Source organism: Pan paniscus, chromosome 10 (genome assembly GCF_029289425.2).
Source record: "Pan paniscus chromosome 10, NHGRI_mPanPan1-v2.0_pri, whole genome shotgun sequence".
In the NCBI taxonomy this organism is placed as follows: domain Eukaryota; kingdom Metazoa; phylum Chordata; class Mammalia; order Primates; family Hominidae; genus Pan; species Pan paniscus.
This window is the reverse complement of record NC_073259.2, coordinates 131,389,050-131,413,233: the sequence shown is the minus strand read 5'-3', so window position 1 is coordinate 131,413,233 and position 24,184 is coordinate 131,389,050. Positions and strand designations below refer to the sequence as shown.

Sequence of the window (24,184 nt, the reverse complement as noted above, 5' to 3'; positions counted from 1 at the left end):
GGGCAGGGGCTTCACTCATGCTTACTACTGTCTGTAATCCTATCTCCTGCCTAAATTTTTGACAAATAACCTGTCTCAAATATGTAGAAGAAATAAGTAAAACAAATGTGTGTTTTATAATAATGAGGACATTCTTGTTTGAAATCTTTGTTTAGCTAAATGTTTAAAATATGTCTTGGTAAGAAGCCACAAACATTATTATTCGTAATTAACATGTTTTCTTTTTTCTCCAGTGTGTTGTAATTGGCCTGCAGTCTACAGGAGAAGCTAGAACATTAGAAGCTTTGGAAGAGGGCGGGGGAGAATTGAATGATTTTGTTTCAACTGCCAAGTAATGTTTTTGTTCTTTTAATGTTTTTGTTTCTTTTTGAGTTCTTCCTTACATTAGTTCCAATGTGGGCATTTCCTGGAGACAAAACTTTTGATTCACCTGCATCATCTTTAAGTTTTCTTGATCTGAGTTTTCTGCTTTTCTGTAACAGTGTGTCTATTGGAAAACAATAACAGAAATCTCATAATCCTAAAATGTTAAGCATTTTGCTAATATTACACAGAGTATGTGAACTAACAGAAGGGCTAGATTTTGTTTATCTTGTACATCTTGGAAATCTGTGACAGCTTGGTTTAGATTCAGTTTTAGTGTACTGTATTTGAAATTACCGTTATCCACAGGAACAGTAACTATAGTTTGTCCTAATATAACGAAGTCTACTTTATAAGTTGGCTGAGCATGGTGGCTCACAGCTGTAATCTCAGCACTTTGGGAGGCCAACATGGGCGCATCACTTGAGGTCAGTAGTTTGAGACCAGCCTGGCCAAAATGGTGAAACCCCATCTCAACTAAAAATAAAAAAAATTAGTTGGGCGTGGTGGCACACGCCCTGTAGTCCCACCTACCTGGGAGGCTGAGGCAGGAGAATCCCTTGAACCCATGAGGTGGAGGTTGCAGTGAGCCAAGATCGCACCACTCTACTCCACTCCGGGCGGCAGAGTGAGACCCTGTCTCAAAAAAAATAAAATAAAATAAACAAAGTCTACTTTAAAAGTTGAAAATAAGCATGAGATCTTCAGAAATAGATTTTAAAATGTTTTAGGCATTGTTTTTAGTTTGCCTAACCTCCAAATTCAAACTCTGGTAGTAAACTGAGCAAAATAAACTTGCTGCTCTACTATTTTGTGCCTCGGGATGCATTCAGATGCTCCTTTTAAAAGCAATACATGGGGCTCACGCCTGTAATCCAGGCACTTTGGGAGGCTGAGTCTGGTGGATCACGAGAGCTCAGGAGTTTGAGACCAGCCTGGCCAACACGGTGAAACCTCGTCTCTACTAAAAATACAAAAACCAGCCAGGTGTGGTGGCGGGCATCTGTAATCCCAGCTACTGGAGAGGCTGAGGCAGGAGAATTGCTTGAACCCAGGCGGCGGAGGTTGCAGTGAGCTGAGATTGCACCATTGCACTCCAGCCTGGGTGACAGAGAGACTCGGTCTCAAAAAAAAAAAAAAAAGAAAAAAGCAAGACATACACCTGTTAATCTATATTTTTCTGTACATAATTGCCTAGAACTACCGTGTCCAGAATGGCAGCCGCTTGTCACATGTGGCTATTGAGCAGTGGAAATGACTGGTCCATATTGAGATGTTATTATATGTGTACTGAGCCAGGTTTCAAAGACTCCTTAAGAGAAAATAATGTAAAACATATGTGTTGACATGGTATATTGAGTTAAAATGTATTATTAAAATTAGTTTCACCAGTTTTATTTATTTATTTTTTACTTTTTTAATTTAAGCTACCAGAAAATACAATAATTGTGTATGTGGTTTGGCTTGCATTCTTATTATTTAGTTGGACAGCTTTGGGCTAGAAAATTAAAATTTATTTGAGCTCGTTTATCAGTATTTTGTAAAACTGAACAAGTTATATTTCAATATATTTAATAATACTTTACATATAATTATTTTGTCAACTGAAGCAGTAATTGTCGCTCTTTCTCTCCTACAGAGGTGTGTTGCAGTCACTCATTGAAAAACATTTTCCTGCTCCAGACAGGAAAAAACTTTATAGTTTACTAGGAATCGATTTGACAGCTCCAAGTAACAACAGTTCACCAAGAGATAGTCCTTGTAAAGAAAATAAAATAAAGAAGCGGAAAGGTGAGTACTTTAAAAAAGAAAAAATAGGCCAGGTGCGGTGGCTCACACCTGTAATCCCAGCACTTTGGGAGGCTGAGGTGGGCAGATCACGAGGTCAGGAGATCGAGACCATCCTGGCTAACACGGTGAAACCCCATCTCTACTGAAAATACAAAAAATTAGCCGGGCATCGTGGTGGGCACCTATAGTCCCAGCTACTCGGGAGGCTGAGGCAGGAGAATGTCGTGAACCCAGGAGGCAGAGCTTGCAGTGAGCCGAGATAGCACTGCTGCACTCCAGCCTGGATGACAGAGCGAGACTCCGTCTCAAAAAAGAAAAAGAAAAAAGAAAATAGTTGACGTTGAAAATACTGTTGAAATTAAAACATAAGCATTTTAAAGTGGCTATATTTTGGGAATGAACTGCCTTCCATGAATTCACAAATGGTTCCAAATTTTCACTGTCACTTGTACAATTTTGAATGCACAAGTTATCCCCGTTTTAAATTAGGAATTGAGCAATTCACTGGTGGTTGGCAGTGTGTTAAGCACTTGGCTATATACATTCTACCATATAACCTGGCAGAGGTCCATACGAAATTAGGACTTATTTTTCCAATTTTATAGACAGAGATCATTGAAGCACAGAAAGATTTAAAGGTTAAAGAGTTTTCCTAGTTTCACAGAGATAGTTAATGATGCATGGGAACTAAAACCTGTGTCTTTGTATTGTCAGACCTGTTTTTTAATATATAGAGAGCTGGGTGTTTCAGTAGTTTTCTTTAAAAGAGCCTTTTCTTTTTTTTTCTTTTTTTTTTTTGAGACAGGGTCTCCGTCTCCGTCACCCAGGCTGGAGTGCAGTGGCGCCATCTTGGCTCACTGCAAACCTCTGCCTCCTGGGTTCAAGGAGCTGGGATTATAGGCATGCACCACCATGCCCTGCTAATTTTTGTATTTTTAGTAGAGATGGGGTTTCACCATGTTGGCCAGGCTGGTCTCGAACTCCTGAGCTTAAGCAATGCACCCACCTAGGCCTCCCAAAGTGCTGGGATTACAGGTGTGAGCCATCTCGCCCAGCCCTGTTTTGGTTTTAGAAGTTGACTTCTCGCCGGGCACAGTGGCTTACGCCTGTAATCCCAGCTTTTTGGGAATTGAAACAGGCGGATCACCTGAGGTCAGGAGTTCGAGACCAGCCTGGCCAACATGGCGAAACCCCTTCTCTACTAAAAATACAAAACTTAGCCAGGCCTGGCGGCAGGGGCGCCTTATAATCCCAGCTATAAGGGAGGCTGAGGCATTAGAATCACTTGAACTCGGGAGGCAGAGGTTGCAGTGAGCCAAGATTATGCCACTGCACTTTAGCCTGGGAGACAGAGTAGACACTGTCTGGGAAAAAAAAAAATATCTGGTCGTGGTTGCATGTGCCTGTAGTCCCAGGTACTTGGGAGGCTGAGGTGGGAGGATCACATGAGCCAGGGAAGTCGAGGCTGCAGTGAGCTATGATTGTGCCACTGCACTCCAGCCTGGGCAACAGTGAGGCCCTGTCTCCAAAAATAAAAAGGTTTTATAAATTGATTTTCTATTGATTTTCTAAGTATTCCATGTCTATAAACCTGTAATTATTAGGCCTCTTCTCAAATCTGATACACAGTCAAATTGTGACTATGCCAGAGGTTCTGCTTTTACTCTGTTGTCCTGAATATGTTTTGAAACTTGTGCACTTGAAGGCAGTTTTGACTTAGTACTTTTGTATCCAATTTCTTCTTCAGAATAAATGTTTATAACCTTATTTTTTATGGGAGTCCAAAAGGTTAGTGCTGGTTTGTGAATTCTGTTTGTTTTTTGACTTACCTAAATACTTTTCCTCTGCACTTTTCATTTGAATTAATTCATGAACTAAATGTGATGTACTGGATCTTAAGAAACATTGAATTTGGGCTGACTCTCTTGTTTGTGGCGGAGGGTAGGTGAAGAAATAACTCGAGAAGCCAAAAAAGCACGAAAAGTAGGTGGCCTTACTGGTAGCAGTTCTGACGACAGTGGAAGTGAATCTGATGCCTCTGATAATGAAGAAAGTGACTATGAGAGCTCTAAAAACATGAGTTCTGGAGATGATGACGATTTCAACCCATTTTTAGATGAGTCTAATGAGGATGATGAAAATGGTAAGTTCAGTATATTAAATATACACGAAAGCATATAATATTTCAGTATATTTGAAAATGGGATATGAAACCTTTTCTTCTGTACAGTACAAATGATCACACAGATTATAATCTTTGCTTGGTGGAAAGCTCCAGGCTTATCTACCTTCTGGAAGTTTGAGCCTAATATATGTGAGAAGATAACCTCAATTTTGTGCAGTTATTTTTAACTTGAAAACATGGATTTGTACCCCATGGTTTACGGATGGACCAATGTAGGTGGTGATAAGTTATCAGTTAACAATATAAAAAATTTCATCCAGGCGCGGTGGCTCATGCCTGTAATCCCAGCAATTTGGGAGGCTAAGGTGGGTGGATCACCTGAGGCTGGGAGTTCGAGACCAGCCTGACCAACGTGGAAAAACCCCATCTCTACTAAAAATACAAAATTAGCCAGGTGTGGTGCCACATACCTGTAATCCCAGCTACTCAGGAGGCTGAGGCAGGAGAATCGCTTGAACCCAGGAGGTGGAGATTGCAGTAAGCTGAGATTGCGCCATTGCACTCCAGCCTGGGCTACAACAGCGAAACATTGTCTCAAAAAAATAAAATTTCAAAGGTTGTTTCCTTTGAAGATTCTGTACTTGTTTTAACAAATGATTTGACATGTATCTTTCCTTAACACTCAGATCCCTGGTTAATTAGAAAAGACCACAAGAAAAACAAAGAGAAAAAAAAGAAGAAAAGTATAGATCCAGATTCTATTCAAAGTGCCTTATTAGCATCAGGTCTTGGATCAAAACGACCTAGTTTTTCATCTACACCAGTTATCTCACCTGCTCCTAACAGTGCACCAGGTATCCATACAGAAACTTCCTTTTTGAAATACTCTTTTAAACAAAAATATTTTAACTTTGTACTAACTTTTAGCAAATGTTCTTTATCTAGCTAACAGTAACACCAACAGTAACAGTAGCCTTATAACAAGTCAGGATGCTGTGGAAAGGGCTCAGCAGATGAAGAAAGACCTGCTTGATAAGCTAGAAAAATTAGCTGAAGACCTCCCCCCTAATACCCTGGATGAACTTATCGATGAACTTGGTGGCCCTGAGAACGTTGCTGAGGTAAATAGGCCTGTATCTCTTGGTGACATTTTTGCCATTTGAACCCCTGTAAAATGAGTTGTATTTTGACTGTCTTCACGTAATAATCTAAATTTCTTAGATCATAGAATTCTTGTTCTACTTTAAGTTGCCATCCTACATCCAATGAACTGCTGCCTGCAGTATCTGAGTGTCTGTCCCAAGCCACTGGTCCTAGTTACTGCACTTATCACACTTCTTTTGTGATCGTGGCCATGTGTCAAGGTTTTTCCAGGGACTGTGTTGCAGTGTTCTGTATCCTTCAGTGTGTGGTGCAGCACAGCATGTGCTCTTATCTCCCAAGTGTCTTCAAGGAAAGAGGCACTGAGTCCATCCACCACAGTCAGATACGTTCATTGTAATGACATTGTTTGGCTTCTCAGATGACTGGCCGCAAGGGACGGGTTGTGAGCAATGATGATGGAAGCATATCTTATGAGTCAAGATCTGAACTTGATGTGCCTGTGGAAATACTAAACATCACAGAAAAACAACGATTTATGGATGGAGATAAGGTATGATTTACTGAGATGCTTCTCAGTGAAAAGAACAATGCCTGTATATTTAGATTAAGCTTTAGAAGAGTCTTTTTCCTTTTAATATAAGTCATGTCCATTGAGTATTGTCATTCTGTATTTTTTAGTAATTGTACATACTGAATATTGTACGTGTTTTTATTATTTTATCATTGAATATAGTAAGTATTGGCTGGGTGCAGTGGCTCAGGCCTGTAATTCCAGCACTTTGGGAGGCCAAGGTGGGCAGATCACTTGAGCTCTGGAGTTTGAGACCAGCCTGGGCAGCATGGTGAAACCCCGTCTCTACTGAAAATACAAAAATTTAGCTGGGTGTGGTAGTGCATGCCTGTAGTCCCAGCTGCTCAGAAGGCAGAGGTGGGAGGATAGCTTAACCCTGGGCGGTGCAGGTTGCAGTGAGCCGAGATCGCACCACTACACTCCAGCCTGGGCAACAGAGCTGTTACGCAAATTTTTTTAGTAATTGCCTTTACTCACTGAATATTTTGCATGTTTTTATTATTTTATCATTGAATATAATAAGTATTGTGTGTAATGCATAGAATTAGATATGGCTCTTGAGTGCTTTGGAGGCTTTTGAAATATTTAATCATGATATAAAAGTACTGTGTTTTCTCCAGGCGTGGTGGCTCACGCCTGTAATCCCAGCACTTTGGGAGGCCGAGGTGGGCAGATCATGAGGTCAGGAGTTCAAGACCAGGCTGGCAAACATGGTGGTGAAACCCCATCTGTACTAAAAATACAAAAATTGGTCGGGTGTGGTGGCATGTGCCTGTAGTCCCAGCTACTCAGGAGGCTGAGGGAGGAGAATAGCTGGAACCTGGGAGGCAGGGGTTGCAGTGAGCCAAGACTGCACCATTGCATTTCCACCTGGGCAGCAGAGTGAGACTGTCTCAAAAAAAAAAAAAAAATGTTCCCTTAGTTCATCTTGGTGTTGTGACATCTAATGTCATTCTGATTTTGAGACTAAAATATTTCTGTGTGTCCATATTACTAGTAACTTTGGTTTCACTGTTTATTTTATTGCTATGTCATGTTATATTAAGACGATTTACTGTAAATGGCTTACAGATTACATTCCCATATCCAACCATTGTAGAGATTTTGGGTGCCTCCAGAGACTCTTTTTTTTTTTTTTTTGAGACAGAGTCTTACTCTGTTGCCCAGGCTGGAGTGCAGTGCAGTGGCATGATCTCAACTCACTGCTACCTTCACCTCCTGGGTCCAAGTGATTCTTGTGCCTCAGCCTCCCGAGTAGCTGGGACTACAGGCACGCGCCACCACGCCTGGCTAATTTTTGTATTTTTTGACAGAGACAGGTTTCACCATATTGACCTGGCTGGTCTTGAACTCCATACCTCAAGTGGTGTACCCACCTCTGCCTCCCAAAATGCTGGGATTATAGGCGTGAGCTACTGTGCTGGCCCAGAGACTCTTTCTGTAGACTTTGTTTGAGAAGGACCGTCACTTTGTCCCCCAGGCTGGATCTCAGCTCACTGCCACCTCCACCTCCCGGGTTCAAGCAGTTCTCTGCCTCAGCCTCCTGAGTAGCTGGGAATATAGGCACACACCACCACACCTGGCTAATTTTTGAATTTTTAGTAGAGACAGGGTTTCGTCATGTTTGCCAGGCTGGTCTTGAACTCCTGACCTCAAATGATCCGTCTGCCTCGGCCTCTCAAAGTACTAGGATTACAAGAGTTTGAGACCAGCCTGGGCAACATAGTGGGACCCCGCCCTGTGCAGGGAAAATAGTCACATGATGGCACATGCCCACAGTCCCAGCTACGGAGGAGGCTGAGGTGAAAGGATCACTTGAGCTTGAGAGGTGAAAACTGTAGAGAGCTATGATTGCACCACTGCACTCCAGCTTGTGTGACAGAGTGAGACCCTGTCTCAAAAAATATATATATACAAAAAGATAATGTTACGTATTTTCAAGATTGTAGGTACAGGTATTAGTTATTTTATATAATTGCTTCATGAATCTAGGCCCATATGCATTAGGAATTACATTAGTTGGAATTAGTTTTGGTTGTTAAATAACAGAAAATACAAAGTCTGTTAAGTGTTGACTTCAATAAGATAGATTATTTCTCTCATGGACACATTTGGGTAGGTGGAGCAGGGCTTGTATGCCCCCTTGAAGTCCAGGCATCTTCCGTGTTGTTCATTAAATTATGTGGGCCTCCATTTCCAGGTTACCTTTGTATTCCAAGATACCTGTTCTAGACTCTTGTCAGTACCTCTACATTTTACCTAACAGAGAGGAGACAAGGGGATGAGAAGGGCATGTCGCCTACTTTTAAGGACATTTCCTGTGCATCATACATTTTACCTACACCTTGCTGGCTGGAGAATGTTCACACTTAGCCGTAAGGGAGACTGGGAAATAAAACTGGAAGTCTTCATTATTGAGAAAGAAGGAGAGAATAGGCAGTCTGCTGAAGGACTTCATTTAAGGCACTGGCCTGCTTGTTCTTATGCAAAAGTGACTTTATTTTTCTTATATTTGACACAGAATATTGCTATCATCTCAGAAGCTGCCAGCTCGGGTATTTCATTACAAGCAGATAGGAGAGCTAAAAATCAAAGGCGAAGAGTTCATATGACTTTAGAATTACCTTGGAGCGCTGATAGAGCAATTCAACAGTTCGGTAAGTTCCTACAAACTGGATTTCACTTAATGGATAGCTAGGAATCATTGGGGTAAATTTGCGCATACCAAAACCTAGGTTTAGGCCGGGCACAGCGGCTCATGCCTGTAATCCCAACATTTCGGGAGGCCACTGTGGGAGGATAACTTGAGTCCGGGAGTTTGAGACCAGCCTGGGCAACGCAGTGAGACCCTTTCTCCACCAAAAGAAAAGAAAAACAGCTGAGAGCAGTGGCTCGTGCCTGTAATCCCAGCACTTTGGGAGGCTGAGGTGGGTGCATCACTTGAGGTAATAGTTTGAGACCAGCCTGGTCAACATGGTGAAACCCAGCCTCTACTAAAAATACAAAAATTAACTGGGTGTGTTGGCACGCACCTGTAATCCCAGCTACTTAGGGTGCTGAGACGGGAGAATTGCTTGAACCTGGGAGGCGCAGGCTGCAGTGAGCTGAGATCACGCTATTGTACTCCAGCCTGGGCAACATGGGGAGATTCCATCTCAAAAAAAAAAAAAGAAGAAGAAGAAGAAAAGAAAAACTTGCTGGGTGTGGTGGCGTGTGCCTGTAGTCCCAGCTACTCAGGAGGCTGAGGTAGGAGGATTACTTGAGTCCAGGAGTTCAAGGTTGCAGTGAGATATGATTTCACCACTGCACTCCAGCCTGGGTGACAGAGCGTGACCTTGTCTCAAAAAACAAAAACAGGCTGGGCGCGGCGGCTCACGCCTGTAATCCCAGCACTTTGGCAGGCTGAGGTGGGTGGATCGCCTGAGGTCAGGAGTTCAAGACCAGGATGACCAACATGGAGAAACCCTGTCTGTACTAAAAATACAAAATTAGCCGGGCGTGGTGGTGCATGCCTGTAATCCTGGCTACTCAGGAGGCAGAGGCAGGAGAATCGCTTGAACCCGGGAGGCAGAGGTTGCAGTGAGCCAAGATCACACCATTGCACTCCACCTTTGGCAACAAGAGCGAAACTCCAACAACAACAACAAAAAAATCCTGTTTAATGTCTTATATCTTATCTCGAAATCTCAGATCTTGCATTTAAGGAGTGTTATATATATACCTTATAGTATATGATGCATTGTGGATTCATTTTTTGCTTGTTTATAAGTTGTAAAAAATATATATGTGGTGGGAATTTGTGGGGTTCCAAGAACAGGGCTCCTCAAGGAGTGTCCTTATAAAACTTAAGGATGTATTAGGTCCATATCAGAGAAGCTGCTACTTCCATATGTGTTTCCAACCTCAGTAGCTTCACCAAAGGCCCATAGCTCCTCCCTCCATCTTCATGTTCTTACGACCAATGATTTGAAAAACAATTTTGGGAAAATCCAGAGTAATTGTGCATCAGTAACATGTGGTTAAGCAAAATTGGGGTAGCAATGCTAATACTTCTGTCATTGAGCAGTTTTATGTGTGTTATGGTAATTTTACATTATCTGTAATTTTTATTGTTTAGTGGTTTCCCAATACCAGTTTAGTGTTAAATGCTAGGAATACATCTCAGAATATTCTCTGTCCAGCGAACACAATCAATGATCTTTAAAACAAAATTTCGTTGCAGGACGTACTCATAGATCAAACCAAGTTACTGCTCCTGAGTATGTCTTTCTGATTTCTGAACTGGCAGGAGAACAAAGATTTGCATCTATTGTTGCTAAAAGACTTGAGAGTTTGGTGAGTTTTGGAGTTGTGTGGCTGTGTGTAAATGATGATCTATTGTACCTGTTTTCTGGTAAAAGGTTACCTGTGCCTTGATTGAAATTTTTGTTTTTAACAGGGGGCACTTACACATGGCGATAGAAGAGCAACAGAATCTAGAGATCTGAGCAGGTTCAACTTTGATAATAAGGTACATTTCAATTTTCAGTATCTCTGAAAACTTTTGATAGCGTATGGTGTCTTTCGGGAACACCAAAAGAAAAGTAGTTACTGTCTAAAACAAAACTGCCTCTCCTATGCATTTGCTTTAAAATCATGGCTTCCTATAAGACAGAATTTCACATGTATGTTAGATCACATGTTAAGTATCAGTATAGCAATGTAGTTGTCTTTATTCCTTTTGGAAAACAAGAATAAATGAGACTGAATTAACTGTGAGTTCTCAGAAGCAAAGGAAGTTAATTTTTCTCATGTTTTTTATGTGTAGAGACATGAACTAGGCAGTATAAAATATATATAAAGGCCAGGCGCTGTGGCTCATGTCTGTAATCCCAGCACTTTGGGATGCCAAGGCAGGTGGATCACCTGAGGTCAGGAGTTCGAGACCAGCCTGGCCAACGTGGTGCAACCACATCTGTACTAAAAAAAAAAAAAAATACAAAAATTAGGCCGGGATCAGTTGCTCACACCTATAATCCCAGAATATAGGAGGCCAAGGCAGGTGGGTCACCTGAGGTCAGGAATTCGAGACCAGCCTGACCAACATAGTGAAACCCCATCTCTACAAAAATTAGATGGGCGTGGTGGCATGCATCTGTAGTCCCAGCTACTTGGAAGGCGGAGGTTGCAGTGAGCCGAGATCATGCCACTGCACTCCAGCCTGGGCAATAGGGCAAGACTCTGTCTCAAAAACTTATACAAAAATTAGTTGGGCGTGGCTGGGCACAGTGGCTCACGCCTGTAATCCTGCACTTTGGGAGACCGAGGTGGGTGGATCACGAGGTCAAGAGATCGAGACCATCCTGGCCAACATGGTGAAACCCTGTCTCTACTAAAAATAGAAAAATTAGCTAGGCGTGGTGGTGTGCGCCTGTAGTCCTAGCTACTTGGGAGGCTGAGGCAGGAAAATCACTTCAACCTGGGATGCAGAGGTTGCAATGAGCCGAGTTTACACCACTGCACTCCAGCTTGTCGACAGAGCAAGACTCCGTCTCAAAGAAAAAAAAAACTTAGTTGGGCATGGTGGCGGGCACCTATAATCCCAGCTACTTGGGAGGCTGAGGCAGGAGAACCGCTTGAACCCAGGAGGCGGAGGTTTCAGTGAGTAGAGATCGTGCCATTACACTCCAGCCTGGGCGATGAGCAAAACTCTGTCTCCAAAAAAAGAAAAAATAAATACATATAAAGATAATTGAGAATTGCTTTTTTGAATCTTTGGTACAATAAGTTTGTGGGTTTTTTGGGGTTTTGTTGAGAGGGAGTTTTTTGCTCTTGTCGCCCAGGCTGGAGCACAATGACGCCATCTCGGCTCACTACAACCTCCACCTCCTAGGTTCAAGCGATTCTCCTGCCTCAGCCTTCCAAGTAGCTGGGATTACAGGTGTCTGCCACCACACCCAGCTAATTTTTTGTAGTAGAGATGGGGGTTTCACCATGTTGGTCAGGTTGGTCTTGAACTCCCAACCGCGGGTGATCCACCCACCTCGACCTCCCAAAGTGCTGGGATTACAGGCATGAGCCACCGCACCCAGCCAATAGTTTTTATAGTATTTAGGTGGTCATGTGATTGAAGAGTATCCAAATGCTGAAACTGGTTAAAGGTTTTGATTTTTTTTGCAGTATGGAAGAAATGCTTTAGAAATTGTCATGAAATCCATTGTAAACTTGGATTCTCCTATGGTATCACCACCTCCAGACTATCCTGGAGAATTTTTTAAAGGTAACTTCTACAAATATTCATAACAATGACAATGATTATTGACAAAGATGTACTCAAACCTGTTGTAATGTTTGCTGTTATATTAGTTTTTTTCTTTGGACATAAATTGTATAAAACTTTGAAATTAATGATTACTAGGACACATAATTATCTTCTATTAAACAGATTTATTAAAGCAAATTTTATTCAAATGAAAGTGCTCTTACTGTTGATATAGTGAAAGCATGTTTGTCTAATAATAGATTTAATAGAGGAAAGTTGTTTTAGTACATTGAGTAAAATCACTTTGCCAAATAGCCTTTTTTAAAAATTATTTATTTATTTATTTTATTTTATTTTTTTAAAGACCGAGCCTTTTTTAAAAATTATTTATTTATTTATTTATTTTTTAATTTTTATTTTTTTTTAAGACCGAGTCTTGCTCTGTCGCCAGGCTGGAGTGCAGTGGCATGATCTCGGCTCACTGCAACCTCTGCCAGCAGGTTCAAGCCATTCTCCTGCCTCAGCCTCCTGAGTAGCTGAGATTATAGGCACATGCCACCACACCCAGCTAATTTTTGTATTTTTAGTAGAGACGGCGTTGCACCATGTTGGCCAGGATGGTCTTGATCTCCTGACTTCATGATCTGCCCGCTTCAGCCTCCCAAAGTGCTGGAATTACAGGCATGAGCTACCGTGCCCAGCCCCAAATAGCTTTTAAAATTCAATTTAATTTTAAAGTTGAAAAAGTACCTAGGTAAATAATCTGTGAGGATTGATTGGTGGGGGTGGGAGGTTTGGATGAAACAAAATTGGCCATGAATTCACAGTTGTTTAAACTGGGTGATGGATACATGTGGCTCATAGCTTAGCCTTTTTTCTTTCGTGTATTTGGAAATGTCCTTTTTTTTTTTTTCGAGACGGGGTCTCGTGCTGTCACCTGGGCTGGAGTGCAATGGTGTGATCTTGGCTCAGTGCAACCTCCGCCACCAGGTTCAAAGGGTTCTCCTGCCTGAACCTCCCGAGTAGCTGGGATTACAGGTGCCCGCCACCATACCTGGCTAATTTTTGTGTTTTCAATAGAGATGGGGTTTCGCCATGTTGACCAGGCTGGTCTTGAAATCCTGGCCGCATGTGATCCTCCCACCTCAACCTCCCATAGTGGTGGGATTACAGATGTGAGCCAAGGCACCCAGATGGAGTTAGCATTTTTCACTAGAAAGTCCTTTTGGTAGATTAGCACATACTGATACGTGTTGTCAACAGTTCATATTGACATACCAGTTAGAGGTGTTCATCATTACTCTCGGCTTTCAACAAAAGCAATAAAGTCTTAACCCTACACCTTCACTCCTTTTGACATCAGGAGTGTCAGAAACAACTCCCTGGTCTGGGCACAGTGGCTCATGCCTATAATCCCAGCACTTTAGGAGGCTGAGGTGTGAGGATTGCTTGAGCCTAGGAGGTGGAGGCTGTAGTGAGCTGTGATGGCACCACTGCGTTCCAGACTGGTGAGAGAGACCCTGTCTCAGAAAAAAAAAAAAAAAAGACTCCTTGATTTACTTCTAACTTCTTAAAATTACAGGTTATGGCTAGGCGCAGTGGCTCACACCTGTAATTTCAGCACTTTGGGAGGCCAAGGCAGGTGGATCATTTAAGCTCAGGAGATCAAGACCAGCCTGGGCAACATGGAGAAACCCCCTCTCTAAAAAAATTACAAAAAAAATTAGCCAGGCACGGTGGTGCACGCCTGTAGTTCCAGCTGCTCGGGAAGCTGAGGTGGGAGGATCCCTTGAGCCTGGGAGGCGGAGGTTGCAGTGAACCAAGATGATGCCATTGCACTCCAGCCTGGGCAACGTAGTCAGACTCTGTTGCAAAAAAAAAAATATATAGATAGATAGATAGATAGATAACTTGTTTATTATAAGTAATGACAGTAATCTTGCAGCTGGGCGCAGTGGCTCACACCTGTAATCTCAGCACTTTGGGAGGCCGAGCCGGGTGGATCTCCGGAGGTTAGGAGTTTGAGACCAGCCTGGCCAACATGGCGAAACCCCAACTCTACTAAAAATACGAAACTTAGCCTGTAGTACCAGCTACTCGGCAGACTGAGGCAGGAGAATTGCTTGAACCCGTGAGGCAGAGGTTGCAGTGAGCTGAGATCGCGCACTGCGCTCCAGCCTGGGTGACAGAGTGAGACTCTGTCTCAAAAAAAGAGAAAAGAATCTTAACATGTATAATGAAGAGAGTTAATACAGTCCCCTTAACCCTCCTTCCATTCTCACCTTCTTAGGTCACAGATGACAGTGTGAACAAGGGCAGTTCTCTCCACATTTTCTCCATGTTTATATAAATATCAAGGTGTTTTTTTAAAATGGCATGATACTACTTACAACATACTTTTCTCACTTAGTGGTACATTGTAGACATCCCTTGTAATTTATGAGTCAGAATTGATCCTGTTCTTACAGATGTTCGACAAGGACTGATAGGCGTTGGCCTGATAAATGTAGAAGATCGCTCGGGAATTCTTACTCTCGATAAAGGTACTACTATTAGCTTTGTGTAGGCATATAACTGTTGCTATAGTATTAAAGTCCATTATGATATATGCTTTTGAGCTGAAGGGGAAGCTTCATGTTCTTAAAACATTCTGGGTGGTTTTGGCTGCTGTGGGGTATGTGTAAAAGATCCATGCATAGAGAAGCAGTTTTCAGCACTGGCTGCTGATATGATCAGCTCTCAAGCTTTTAAAAATTACTGAAGTCTGCTGGGCACGGTGGCTCACGCCTGTAATCCCAGCACCTTGGGAGGCCGAGGTGGGTAGATCACGAGGTCAGGAGTTTGCAACCAGCCTGGCCAATATGATGAAACCCCATCTCTACTAAAAATACAAAAATTAGCCGGGCCTGGTGGCGGGTGCCTGTAGTCCCAGCTACTTGGGAGGCTAAGGCAAGAGAACTACTTGAACCTGCGAGGCAGAGGTTGCAGTGAGCCGAGATTGCACCACTGCACTCCAACTTCGGCGACAATAGAGCAAGACTCCGTCTAAAAAAATAAAAGATAAAAAATTGGTCAGGTGCGGTGGCTCATGCCTGTAATCCCATCACTTTGGGAGGCCGAGGCAGGCGGATCACAAGGTCAGGAGTCCAGGACCATAATGGCCAAGATGGTGGAACCCTGTCTCTACTAAAAATACAAAAATTATCCAGGCATAGTGGCGGGCGCCTGTAATCCCAGCTACTCAGGAGGCTGAGGCAGGAGAACTGCTTGAATCTGGGAGGGGGAGGTTGCAGTGAGCCAAGATTGCACGACTGCACTCCAGCCTGGGCGACAGCAGAGTAAGACTCCGTCTCAAAAAACAAAACAAAACGAAAAATTACTGAAGTCGGGTGGAGCTCAGACATCGGTAGTTTTCCAAAGCTCCCAGACATTCTAATAGTGCCACTACAGTTGAGAATTCAGTGTTGGAGAACTAACTTTCTTATGTACTGAATTGTGTTCATACTTTCCATAAGTGAGGCTGAAGATGCAAAAATTCAATTCGACAAACCTCTTTTGAGCATGTCCTGCAGTGGTGCTAATTGCTAGAGAGAGAAATGGGCAGATTACAGCCTTGTTGTGAGGACAGTGTAAGAGTTAAGAAGGAAGACTTTTAGAAGAGAAAGTGGGACTTGAACTAAGCCTAGATGAATAAAAAATTTTTAATTATCATTTGCATGAAAACGTTTATCTTTTGTCATTACAGATTATAACAACATAGGAAAATTCTTAAATAGAATTTTAGGCATGGAGGTGCATCAGCAGAATGCATTATTTCAGTATTTTGCGGACACACTCACTGCAGTTGTTCAAAATGCCAAAAAAAATGGAAGATATGATATGGGAATCTTAGGTAAGTAGGGAAAATTTCCCCCCCACAATGTCCCCAGGGAAAATGTGGAGTGGAGAAATTCTTTAAACGTGTGTACCTGATAAAAATGTTCTTTTTACATTTATGTGTTTCTTTTTCTTGTTCAAGATCTTGGTTCTGGAGATGAAAAAGTGAGGAAAAGTGATGTTAAAAAGTTTCTGACTCCAGGATATTCAACCTCTGGCCACGTAGAATTATACACAGTAAGTTTAGAAAGTGTTGTGAAGTATCGTCTTCCCATGAGATGCATTTACAGAAATGAGTTTAAATTTCGTTGTTTCTCTTACAGATTAGTGTAGAGAGGGGAATGTCATGGGAGGAAGCTACCAAGATTTGGGCCGAGCTGACAGGACCAGACGATGGCTTTTACTTGTCATTGCAAGTACGACTTTTCCTTTAAATTCTATTCAGATATATAATACTTTTTAATGGCCAGCATTGTAATTGTCTCTTCACTTTGTACCTGTTTCCCAGTTGTGTTTAGCTTTGTCTATTTTGGTAATTTATCATTGTAATTGTGTGTTTGTCCATTTGTATTATGTTTTTACTTAATGCATTTTAAAGGATGTTATTAGGTGCGAGTTTAGAATTGTTACATTTTCTTCTTTTTTTTTCTTTCTGAGACAGAGTTTCACTCTTTGTTGCCCAGGCTGGAGCGCAATGGCGCGATCTCAGCTCACCTCATCCTCTGCCTCCCGAGTAGCTGAGATTACAAGCATGTGCCACTAGGCCTGGCTGACATGTATTTTTAGTAGAGACGGGGTTTCTTCACTTTGGTCAGGCTGTTCTCAAACTCCCGACCTCAGGTGACCTGCCCGCCTCGGCCTTCCAAAGTGCTGGGATTAGAGACGTGAGCCACTGTGCCCAGCCTAATTTTTGTATTTTTAGTAGAGGTGAAGTTTCACCATGTTGGCCAGGCTGGTCTCGAACTCCTGACCTCAGGTGATCTGCCTGCCTTGTCCTCCCAAAGGAATTATAGATGTGAGCCACCACACCTGGCTGAATTAACTTTTTTTTGAGATTGAGTCTTGCTGTGTTGCCCAGGCTGGAGTGCAGTGGTGCGATCTCGGCTCACTGCAAGCTCCACCTCCCGGGTTCACGCCATTCTCTTTGCCTCAGCCTCCCGAGAGTAGCAGGGACTACAGGCGCCTGCCACCACGCCTGGCTAATTTTTTTTGTATTTTTAGTAGAGACGGGGTTTCACCGTGTTAGCCAAGATGGTCTCGATCTCCTGACCTCGTGATCTGCCTGCCTTGGCCTCCCAAAGTGCTGGGATTACAGGCTTGAGCCACTGCACCTGGCCAACATTTTCTTAAATTAAGCATTTTTCATAAGACAGAGACTTACTTTAGTCTTAATAATGCTTTATATCTTTAAGACTCATTTTTCAGTTAGTAAAATAGCTACATTCTTTCAGTTATGATTTGTCTCTGTGGACAGAACTAAGGGGTGTGTGTGCACACACATCTATACATGTATCTGTAGATACTCAACAGTATGTAGATATTCAGCAGTATCTTGAGTTTCATATTTACTTACTCAGATCCAAGACAGCAGAAATTTTATTTCGCCAGTTCTCTAAGATATTTGGGGTTGTGTTGTTTCGTTTTGTTTTGTTTTTTGAGGCAGTTTCAATCTGTCGCCCAGGCTGGAGTGCAGTGGCACGATCTTGGCTCACTGCAACCTCCGCCACCGAGGTTCAAGCGATTGTCCTGCCACAGCCTCCCGAGTAGCTGGGACTACAGGCACTCACCACCACACCTGGCTAAATTTTTTATTTTTAGTAGAGACAGGGTTTCACTGTGTTAGCCAGGATGGCCTTGATCTCCTGACCTCAGGTGATCCGCCTGCCTTGGCCTCCCAAAGTGCTGGGATTACAGGCATGAGCCACCGCACCCGGCATGTGGATAATTTTTTAATTTTTCTTTTGTAGAGATGGTGTCTCACTATGTTGACCAGGCTGGTTTGAAACTCTTGGCCTCAAGTGATCCTCCCACCTCTGCCTCCCAAAGTGCTGGGATTACAGGTGTGAACCACGCTGCCTGGCCCCTTCGTTCTTTTTTACAAGGCTGAGTAATATTTCATTGGTTGTATATAACATATTTTGCTTTCTATTTACAAATATTTATGGAGTGACTGCAAGTAAGACCTGGTTCTTGCTCATATGAAGTACCTACATGTATGATGAAGGCACAGGCAGGATGAAGTCAGAAATGATCTAGGGTAGGAGTTGCTAAACTTTTTCTATGAAGGTCTGATATGTATGGTTTTGTAGGCCATATGTGGTCTATATTGCATGTCCTCTGTGTTTTCCTTCCTTCCTTTCTCTTTTTTTTCCCACCTTCCTTCATTCCTTCTTAAACTTACTTCAGTTTAGGAGCGCCAAGCTAGATTTATTCCACAGGCCTAAGCTGCTGATCCTTGACCTAGAGAAAAGCTCTCAAAGGATCTGGCTCCTAGTTGAGTTGGGGTTTTTTGGTTTGGTTTTGTTTTTTGTAATGGGATCTCGCTCGCTCTGTCACCCAGGCTGATAAGCAGTGGCGTGCGTGATCATGGCTCACTGCAGCTTCAACCTCCTGGGCTCAGACAATCCTCCCACCTCAGCCTCTTGAGTAGCTGGGACCACAGGTACACTCCACCACATTTGGCTTTTTTTTTTTTTTTTTTTTAATGCAGTTGATGTCTCACTGTGTTGTCCAGGCTGGTCTCAAACTCCTAGGCTTAAATGATCCTCCCACCTCGGCCTCCCAAAGTGCTGGATTACAGTTGTGAGCTACTGTGCCTTGCTGGTTTTGGGGTTTTTGAAATACTGATTGAACTGTAGGTTGATTTGCATGTCATTATAAGAAACAGTACAGATAAACATCTTGCATACTTTTATCAGTTACCCCAGTGGTAATATTTTTTAAAACTGTGGTGTAATATCACAACCAAGATGTCGATATTGGTAGAATTCAAGTATTTTACTCGGCTATCCCCCATAGATGCAATTTTGATTGGTCCACATAGGGTGTTGGTTATTTTCAGGACAGTCTCGAACTCCTCCTGGGCTTGATCCATCCTCTCACCTTGTCCACCTGAATAGCTGGGATTACAGGCATGCACCACTGCACCTGGCTCTTGGTTATTATTTTTAAATTGAAATTATTGCCAGAATATCACCGTTGGTAGATTGTGATGAAAGTCCTGATCCCCAGCTTCTCTTAGGTTGAAGGATGTCGTAATACTGGTCCTTCATTCTCTGTGTGGCAACAGGTGGCTGGGCGTGAGGAGTGGTGGTCCTAGAGACCTCATTCCTGGTCTTCGTTTGCCTTTGAACCTCCACTGCATTAGGCCACCATACTTTTCAGTGTGTGTAGCCTGTGCTGCCATTGGGAAAACAATGTCAGAATTACTTTCCACTGTTCTGTGATGATGTATAATTAACCTGACACTGTCAAGACAGAGCCCATTGTTAAGTGTCTTAAACAGTATCCTCTAAGTATAGGTTTGGATATTTCCTGTCAGCTGATAAATAATTTTAAATATAATCTTCACCTTAACCATTGTTTTATGACTTTACAGTAATTATATAAACAATGTTTCAATTCGTTGGAAAAAGTAAGAGACCAAGGGTCTTTAATATCCATGAAGAGGAAAGTAAAATATTGTGTTTTTCATTATAAGAATGAATATAAAAAGTTAATAGCCCCGCAAACAATGATTGATTGTGTAGAGGGCTGGGAAAATGGTTTTACTTTGAAACTTTTCTTTTTCCTTCCGTTTTGCTCCAGAAATGATTGTTTAGAAGCTGTTCAGTCTTTATAAAGAAGAAATGAATTTTCCAGTTGTTTTTCCTTGAGTTAAATGGAGTTTTAAGAGTAACTCCTTCCTCTTAAAGTTTTTCTCATAAATCCAACTTTAAAAAGTTAAAAATAGGCCAGGCGTGGTGGCTCACGTCTGTAATCCTAGCACTTTGGGAGGCCGGGGCGGGTGGATCACCTGAGGTCTGGAGTTCGAGACCAGCCTGGCCAGCATGGAGAAACCCCATCTCTACTAAAAATACAAAATTAGCCAGGCATGGTGGTGAGTACCTGTAGTCCCAGCTACTCGGGAGGCTGAGGCAGGAGAATCGCCTTGAACCTGGGAGGCGGAGCTTGCAGTGAGCCGAGATCGCGCCCTTGTGCTCCAGGCTGGTGACAGAGCGAGACTGTCTCAAAAAAAATAATAAAAAGTTAAAAATACATACCTGAATTCCAACATTTCTCTAATGCTTCCCTTTCTTCCATTTTTACCTCCATATGTGTGGACAATTTGTTCAACATTTTTGCTTTCTGCTGCCATAGCAGCTTTGATGTTTACAGAACACTTTATCATGTGATCTCTCACTTTGCCCTTCAAAACCCTGTGACATCGGGAAAGGCAGTACTGATGGAGTAGACAAGTGCAGAGGACTGGGGCCATCCAAGGCCTTATCTTGGAGGGGCTTGAATTCTATTGTTAACTTGAGAGTAACATTTCTTTTTCCATTTTACTGAGAAATGTTTAAAAACATACAGCAGAGCTTAAAGAATTTTCTCTGAAGACCCCTAATGCCTACTGCCTGGATTCCACTGTTAACATTTTATTACACTTGGTTTTTCTTATCTCTCTGAGGCTGCTTGACTGGGATTCCAGGTACAGGAAATAAAAGAAGCAAAATGATCTGTGTTGGACATTTGTGCATTAAAGCTAATTCCACGTAGTTTTCTGAAGATAACTTTGGTCTTTAACCTTCATCTTTAGCCAGAATTAAGGTCCAATAACTGCCTTTTGGGTGTGACTGTGTTAAAGTCTTTTAAACAAGCATTTTCGGTCCTTTTTGAAGTTACCATGTACTTATTTAGTGTTATAGTCTCAAATGATTATGTTTGCTGACGTGATGGTAGAAAAACATGTCTTAAAGTGTGTATTATAAAATCTTTATATTTTGTCATTTTCTTTAAACAGATAAGGAACAACAAGAAAACTGCCATCTTAGTTAAAGAAGTGAATCCTAAAAAGAAACTTTTCTTAGTTTATCGACCAAATACTGGGAAGCAGCTCAAATTAGAAATTTATGCTGATCTAAAAAAGAAATATAAGAAGGTATTTTTTCATTTGTACATTATCTTATATAGGAATACTTACTTTGGGCCAGGCAATGTGGCTCACACCTGTAATCTCAGCACTTTGGGAGGCCGAGGCGGGCAGATCACCTGAGGTCAGGAGTTCGAGACCAGCCTGACCAACATGGAGAAACCCCGTCTCTACTAAAAATGCAAAATATTATCCCAGGATGGTAATGCGTACCTGTAATTCCAGCCACTCGGGAGGCCGAGGTAGGAGAATCGCTTGAACCCGGGAGGCGGAGGTTGCAGTGAGCCAAGATCACGCTATTGCTCTCCAGCCCGGGCAACAAGAGCAAAACTTCGTCTCAAAAAAAAGAATACTTATTTTAGCTGGGCACAGTGGCTCATGCCTGTAATCTTAGTACTTTGGGAGGCCAAGGCGGTTGGATCACCTGAGGTCAGGAGTTTGAGACCAGCCTGGCCCATATGGCGAAACCTCGTCTCTACTAAAGATAGAAAAGATAGCCAGGCGTAGTGTTGCATTCCTGTAATCCCAGTTACTCAGGAGGCTGAGGCAGGAGAATCACTTTAACCTGTGAAGTGGAGGCTTGCAGTAAGCCGAGATTGCACCACTGCACTCCAGCCAGGGAGACAGAGCAAGACTCCGTCTCAAAAAAAAAAAAAAAAAAAAGAATACTTATTTTATAATATATTGAAATTGTTTAAGATAGCTTTTCTAGGTATGAAATTATATTTTCTTTTTCTTTTTTTTTTATTTTTAAATGAGGTCTCACTGTGTTGCAAAGGCTGAGCTGGTCTGGAACTCATGGGCTCAAGTGATGTCCACTTCTGCCTCCCAAAGTGCTAGAATTAACAGGTGTCAGCCACCGCACCCAGCCTGGTTTAAGGAAAATGTCAACTTTTGTTATGCTAATATCACAGTCTTAATGTTACCAGCCTTAAGAAACTTCTAAGGTGACTCCTTCTGTTACCCAGGCTGGGAGTGTAGTGGCGCGATCTTGGCTCACTGTAACCTCCTCCTCCCGGGTTCAAGTGATTCTCATGCCTCAGCTTCCCAAGTAGCTGGGATTATAGGCATGTGCCACACACCTGGCTAATTTTTTTTTGTATGTTTAGTAGAGACGGAATTTCACCATGTTAGCCAGGCTGGTCTTGAACTCCTGGCCTTAAGTGATCCACCCGCCTCAGCCTCCCAAAGTGCTGGGATTATAGGCATGAGCCACCGTGCCCAGCCTAAAATGATTATTTGAAACAGCTTATCTCTTCAGTAAAGGAAGCTTCCAGTGCTAATCACAAAAGTTAGAATGTTTAAAGCCCTTCTCACTACCTCTTAGTTTTATTGTGAGGATGCCTCTATGTTTATATTTTGCAATGATTTATAGAAAATGTTAAGCGACCACTTTTCCTAACATTTACTGTTAGGTTTTATTTTATTAATATTACCTTATATTATTATTTGTAGCCAATCTGATTTGAAAACAATTATAGTTAAGTAGTTATTTGAAAAACGTATTACATAAGAGGAACCAGCATGACAGAGCTTTTCAAATGGCATTCAGATTCAGTTAATAGCAAGGGTTAGGCTTTTTGTGTAGAGATTATTTTAAATTGGCTACCTCTAGAATTACAGACCAGACTAGGTAACCAGTTTATTTAAAGCAATACTGTTTTCAATGAAATTCTTCTCATTTTTACAGGTCGTCTCAGATGATGCCCTGATGCACTGGTTAGATCAGTATAATTCATCTGCAGATACTTGTACTCATGCTTATTGGTTAGTATTTTCGTGTTTCCTACCAAATTTTCCAAAATTTAATTGAGATTTAAATACACCTTCACTCTTTATCAGTATGTCCTCATGAATTAACTAACAGATTAAGTATTGTCAGGCGTGGTGTGTTCCATCAGGAATATTTACTGGACAGTTGTAGACTAGAAACTGTTTAGTTTATGTACCTCCTTACTCTTCACTGATGCTTTCTTATTTCCAGCCAACTGTTGTCTGGCAGCATGACCTTAACAGTTATCCTTCATATTAGAACTTGCTTTTTCGCGGCTGGGTGCGGTGGCTCACGCCTGTAATCCCAGCACTTTGGGAGGCTGAGGTGGGCGGATCACCTGAGGTCAGGAGTTCAAGACCATCCTGGCCAACATGGTGAAACCCCATCTCTACTAAAAATACAAAACAATTAGCCGGTGTGGTAGCAGGCATCTGTAATCCCAGCTACTTGGGAGGCTGAGGCGGGAGAATCGCTTGAACCCGGAAGGTGGAAGTTGCAGTGAGTCAAAATTGTGCCATTGCACTCCAGCCTGGGGGACAGAGCGAGACTCCATTTAAAAAAACAAAAACAAAAACAATAAGGCCAGGTGTGGTGGCTTACGCCTGTAATCCCAGCACTTTGGGAGGCCAAGGCAGGTGGATAATCTAAGGTCGGGAGTTCGAGACCAGCCTGACCAACATGGAGAAACCCTGTCTCTACTAAAAAAAAAATTAGCTGGGTGTGGTGGCGCATGCCCGTAATCCCAGCTATTCAGGAGGCCGAGGCAGAATTGCTTGAACCCGGGAGGCGGAGGTTGCGGTGAGCCGAGATTGCACCACTGCACTCCAGCCTGGGCAACAAGAGCAAAAACTGTCTCTTAAAAAAAAAAAACACTTTTTTGCCCTCCTTCTGTCACTCTCCCTTCATGTTTTTTTGTTTGGTTGGTTATTTTAAAGAGACAGTCTCGCTATATCACCTAGGCTGGAGTACAGTGCAGCAATCATAGCTCACTGCAGCCTCAAACTCCTCCCATCTCGGCCTCCTGAGTAGCTGGGCTCTTTTCTTTCTTCTTCTCTTTTTTAAAAAAGCTTTACTGGTGTCCCAGATCTAGGGAATGTCTAAGAAACCAGGGAGATTCCCAAAGTTAATAGCACAGCACATGCAAACTTTTGTTGTTGAGTCTTGGAGCTCTTCCTGCTGTGCCCCCTCACCCCTTGGCTTACAGTGTT

At 42.4% G+C, this 24,184-nt stretch overlaps 1 protein-coding gene across 6 annotated transcripts in view; it reads left to right on the top strand.

Moving 5' to 3' along the window:
* Positions 1-24,184, top strand: part of SBNO1 (strawberry notch homolog 1) — a 75,598-nt gene that overhangs the window by 38,910 nt on the left and 12,504 nt on the right. For all 6 annotated transcript variants that reach the window (XM_024931036.4, XM_003812104.7, XM_055096320.2 and 3 more), the window contains 16 exons: positions 234-331; positions 2,003-2,154; positions 4,100-4,297; positions 4,966-5,133; positions 5,225-5,400; positions 5,802-5,933; positions 8,476-8,611; positions 10,177-10,289; positions 10,393-10,464; positions 12,114-12,213; positions 14,664-14,738; positions 15,941-16,087; positions 16,214-16,308; positions 16,395-16,487; positions 21,074-21,211; positions 22,893-22,969. In XM_024931036.4, the coding sequence (XP_024786804.1) occupies positions 234-331; positions 2,003-2,154; positions 4,100-4,297; positions 4,966-5,133; positions 5,225-5,400; positions 5,802-5,933; positions 8,476-8,611; positions 10,177-10,289; positions 10,393-10,464; positions 12,114-12,213; positions 14,664-14,738; positions 15,941-16,087; positions 16,214-16,308; positions 16,395-16,487; positions 21,074-21,211; positions 22,893-22,969 (1,970 nt within the window). The remainder of the gene's footprint in view (positions 1-233; positions 332-2,002; positions 2,155-4,099; positions 4,298-4,965; positions 5,134-5,224; positions 5,401-5,801; positions 5,934-8,475; positions 8,612-10,176; positions 10,290-10,392; positions 10,465-12,113; positions 12,214-14,663; positions 14,739-15,940; positions 16,088-16,213; positions 16,309-16,394; positions 16,488-21,073; positions 21,212-22,892; positions 22,970-24,184) is intronic.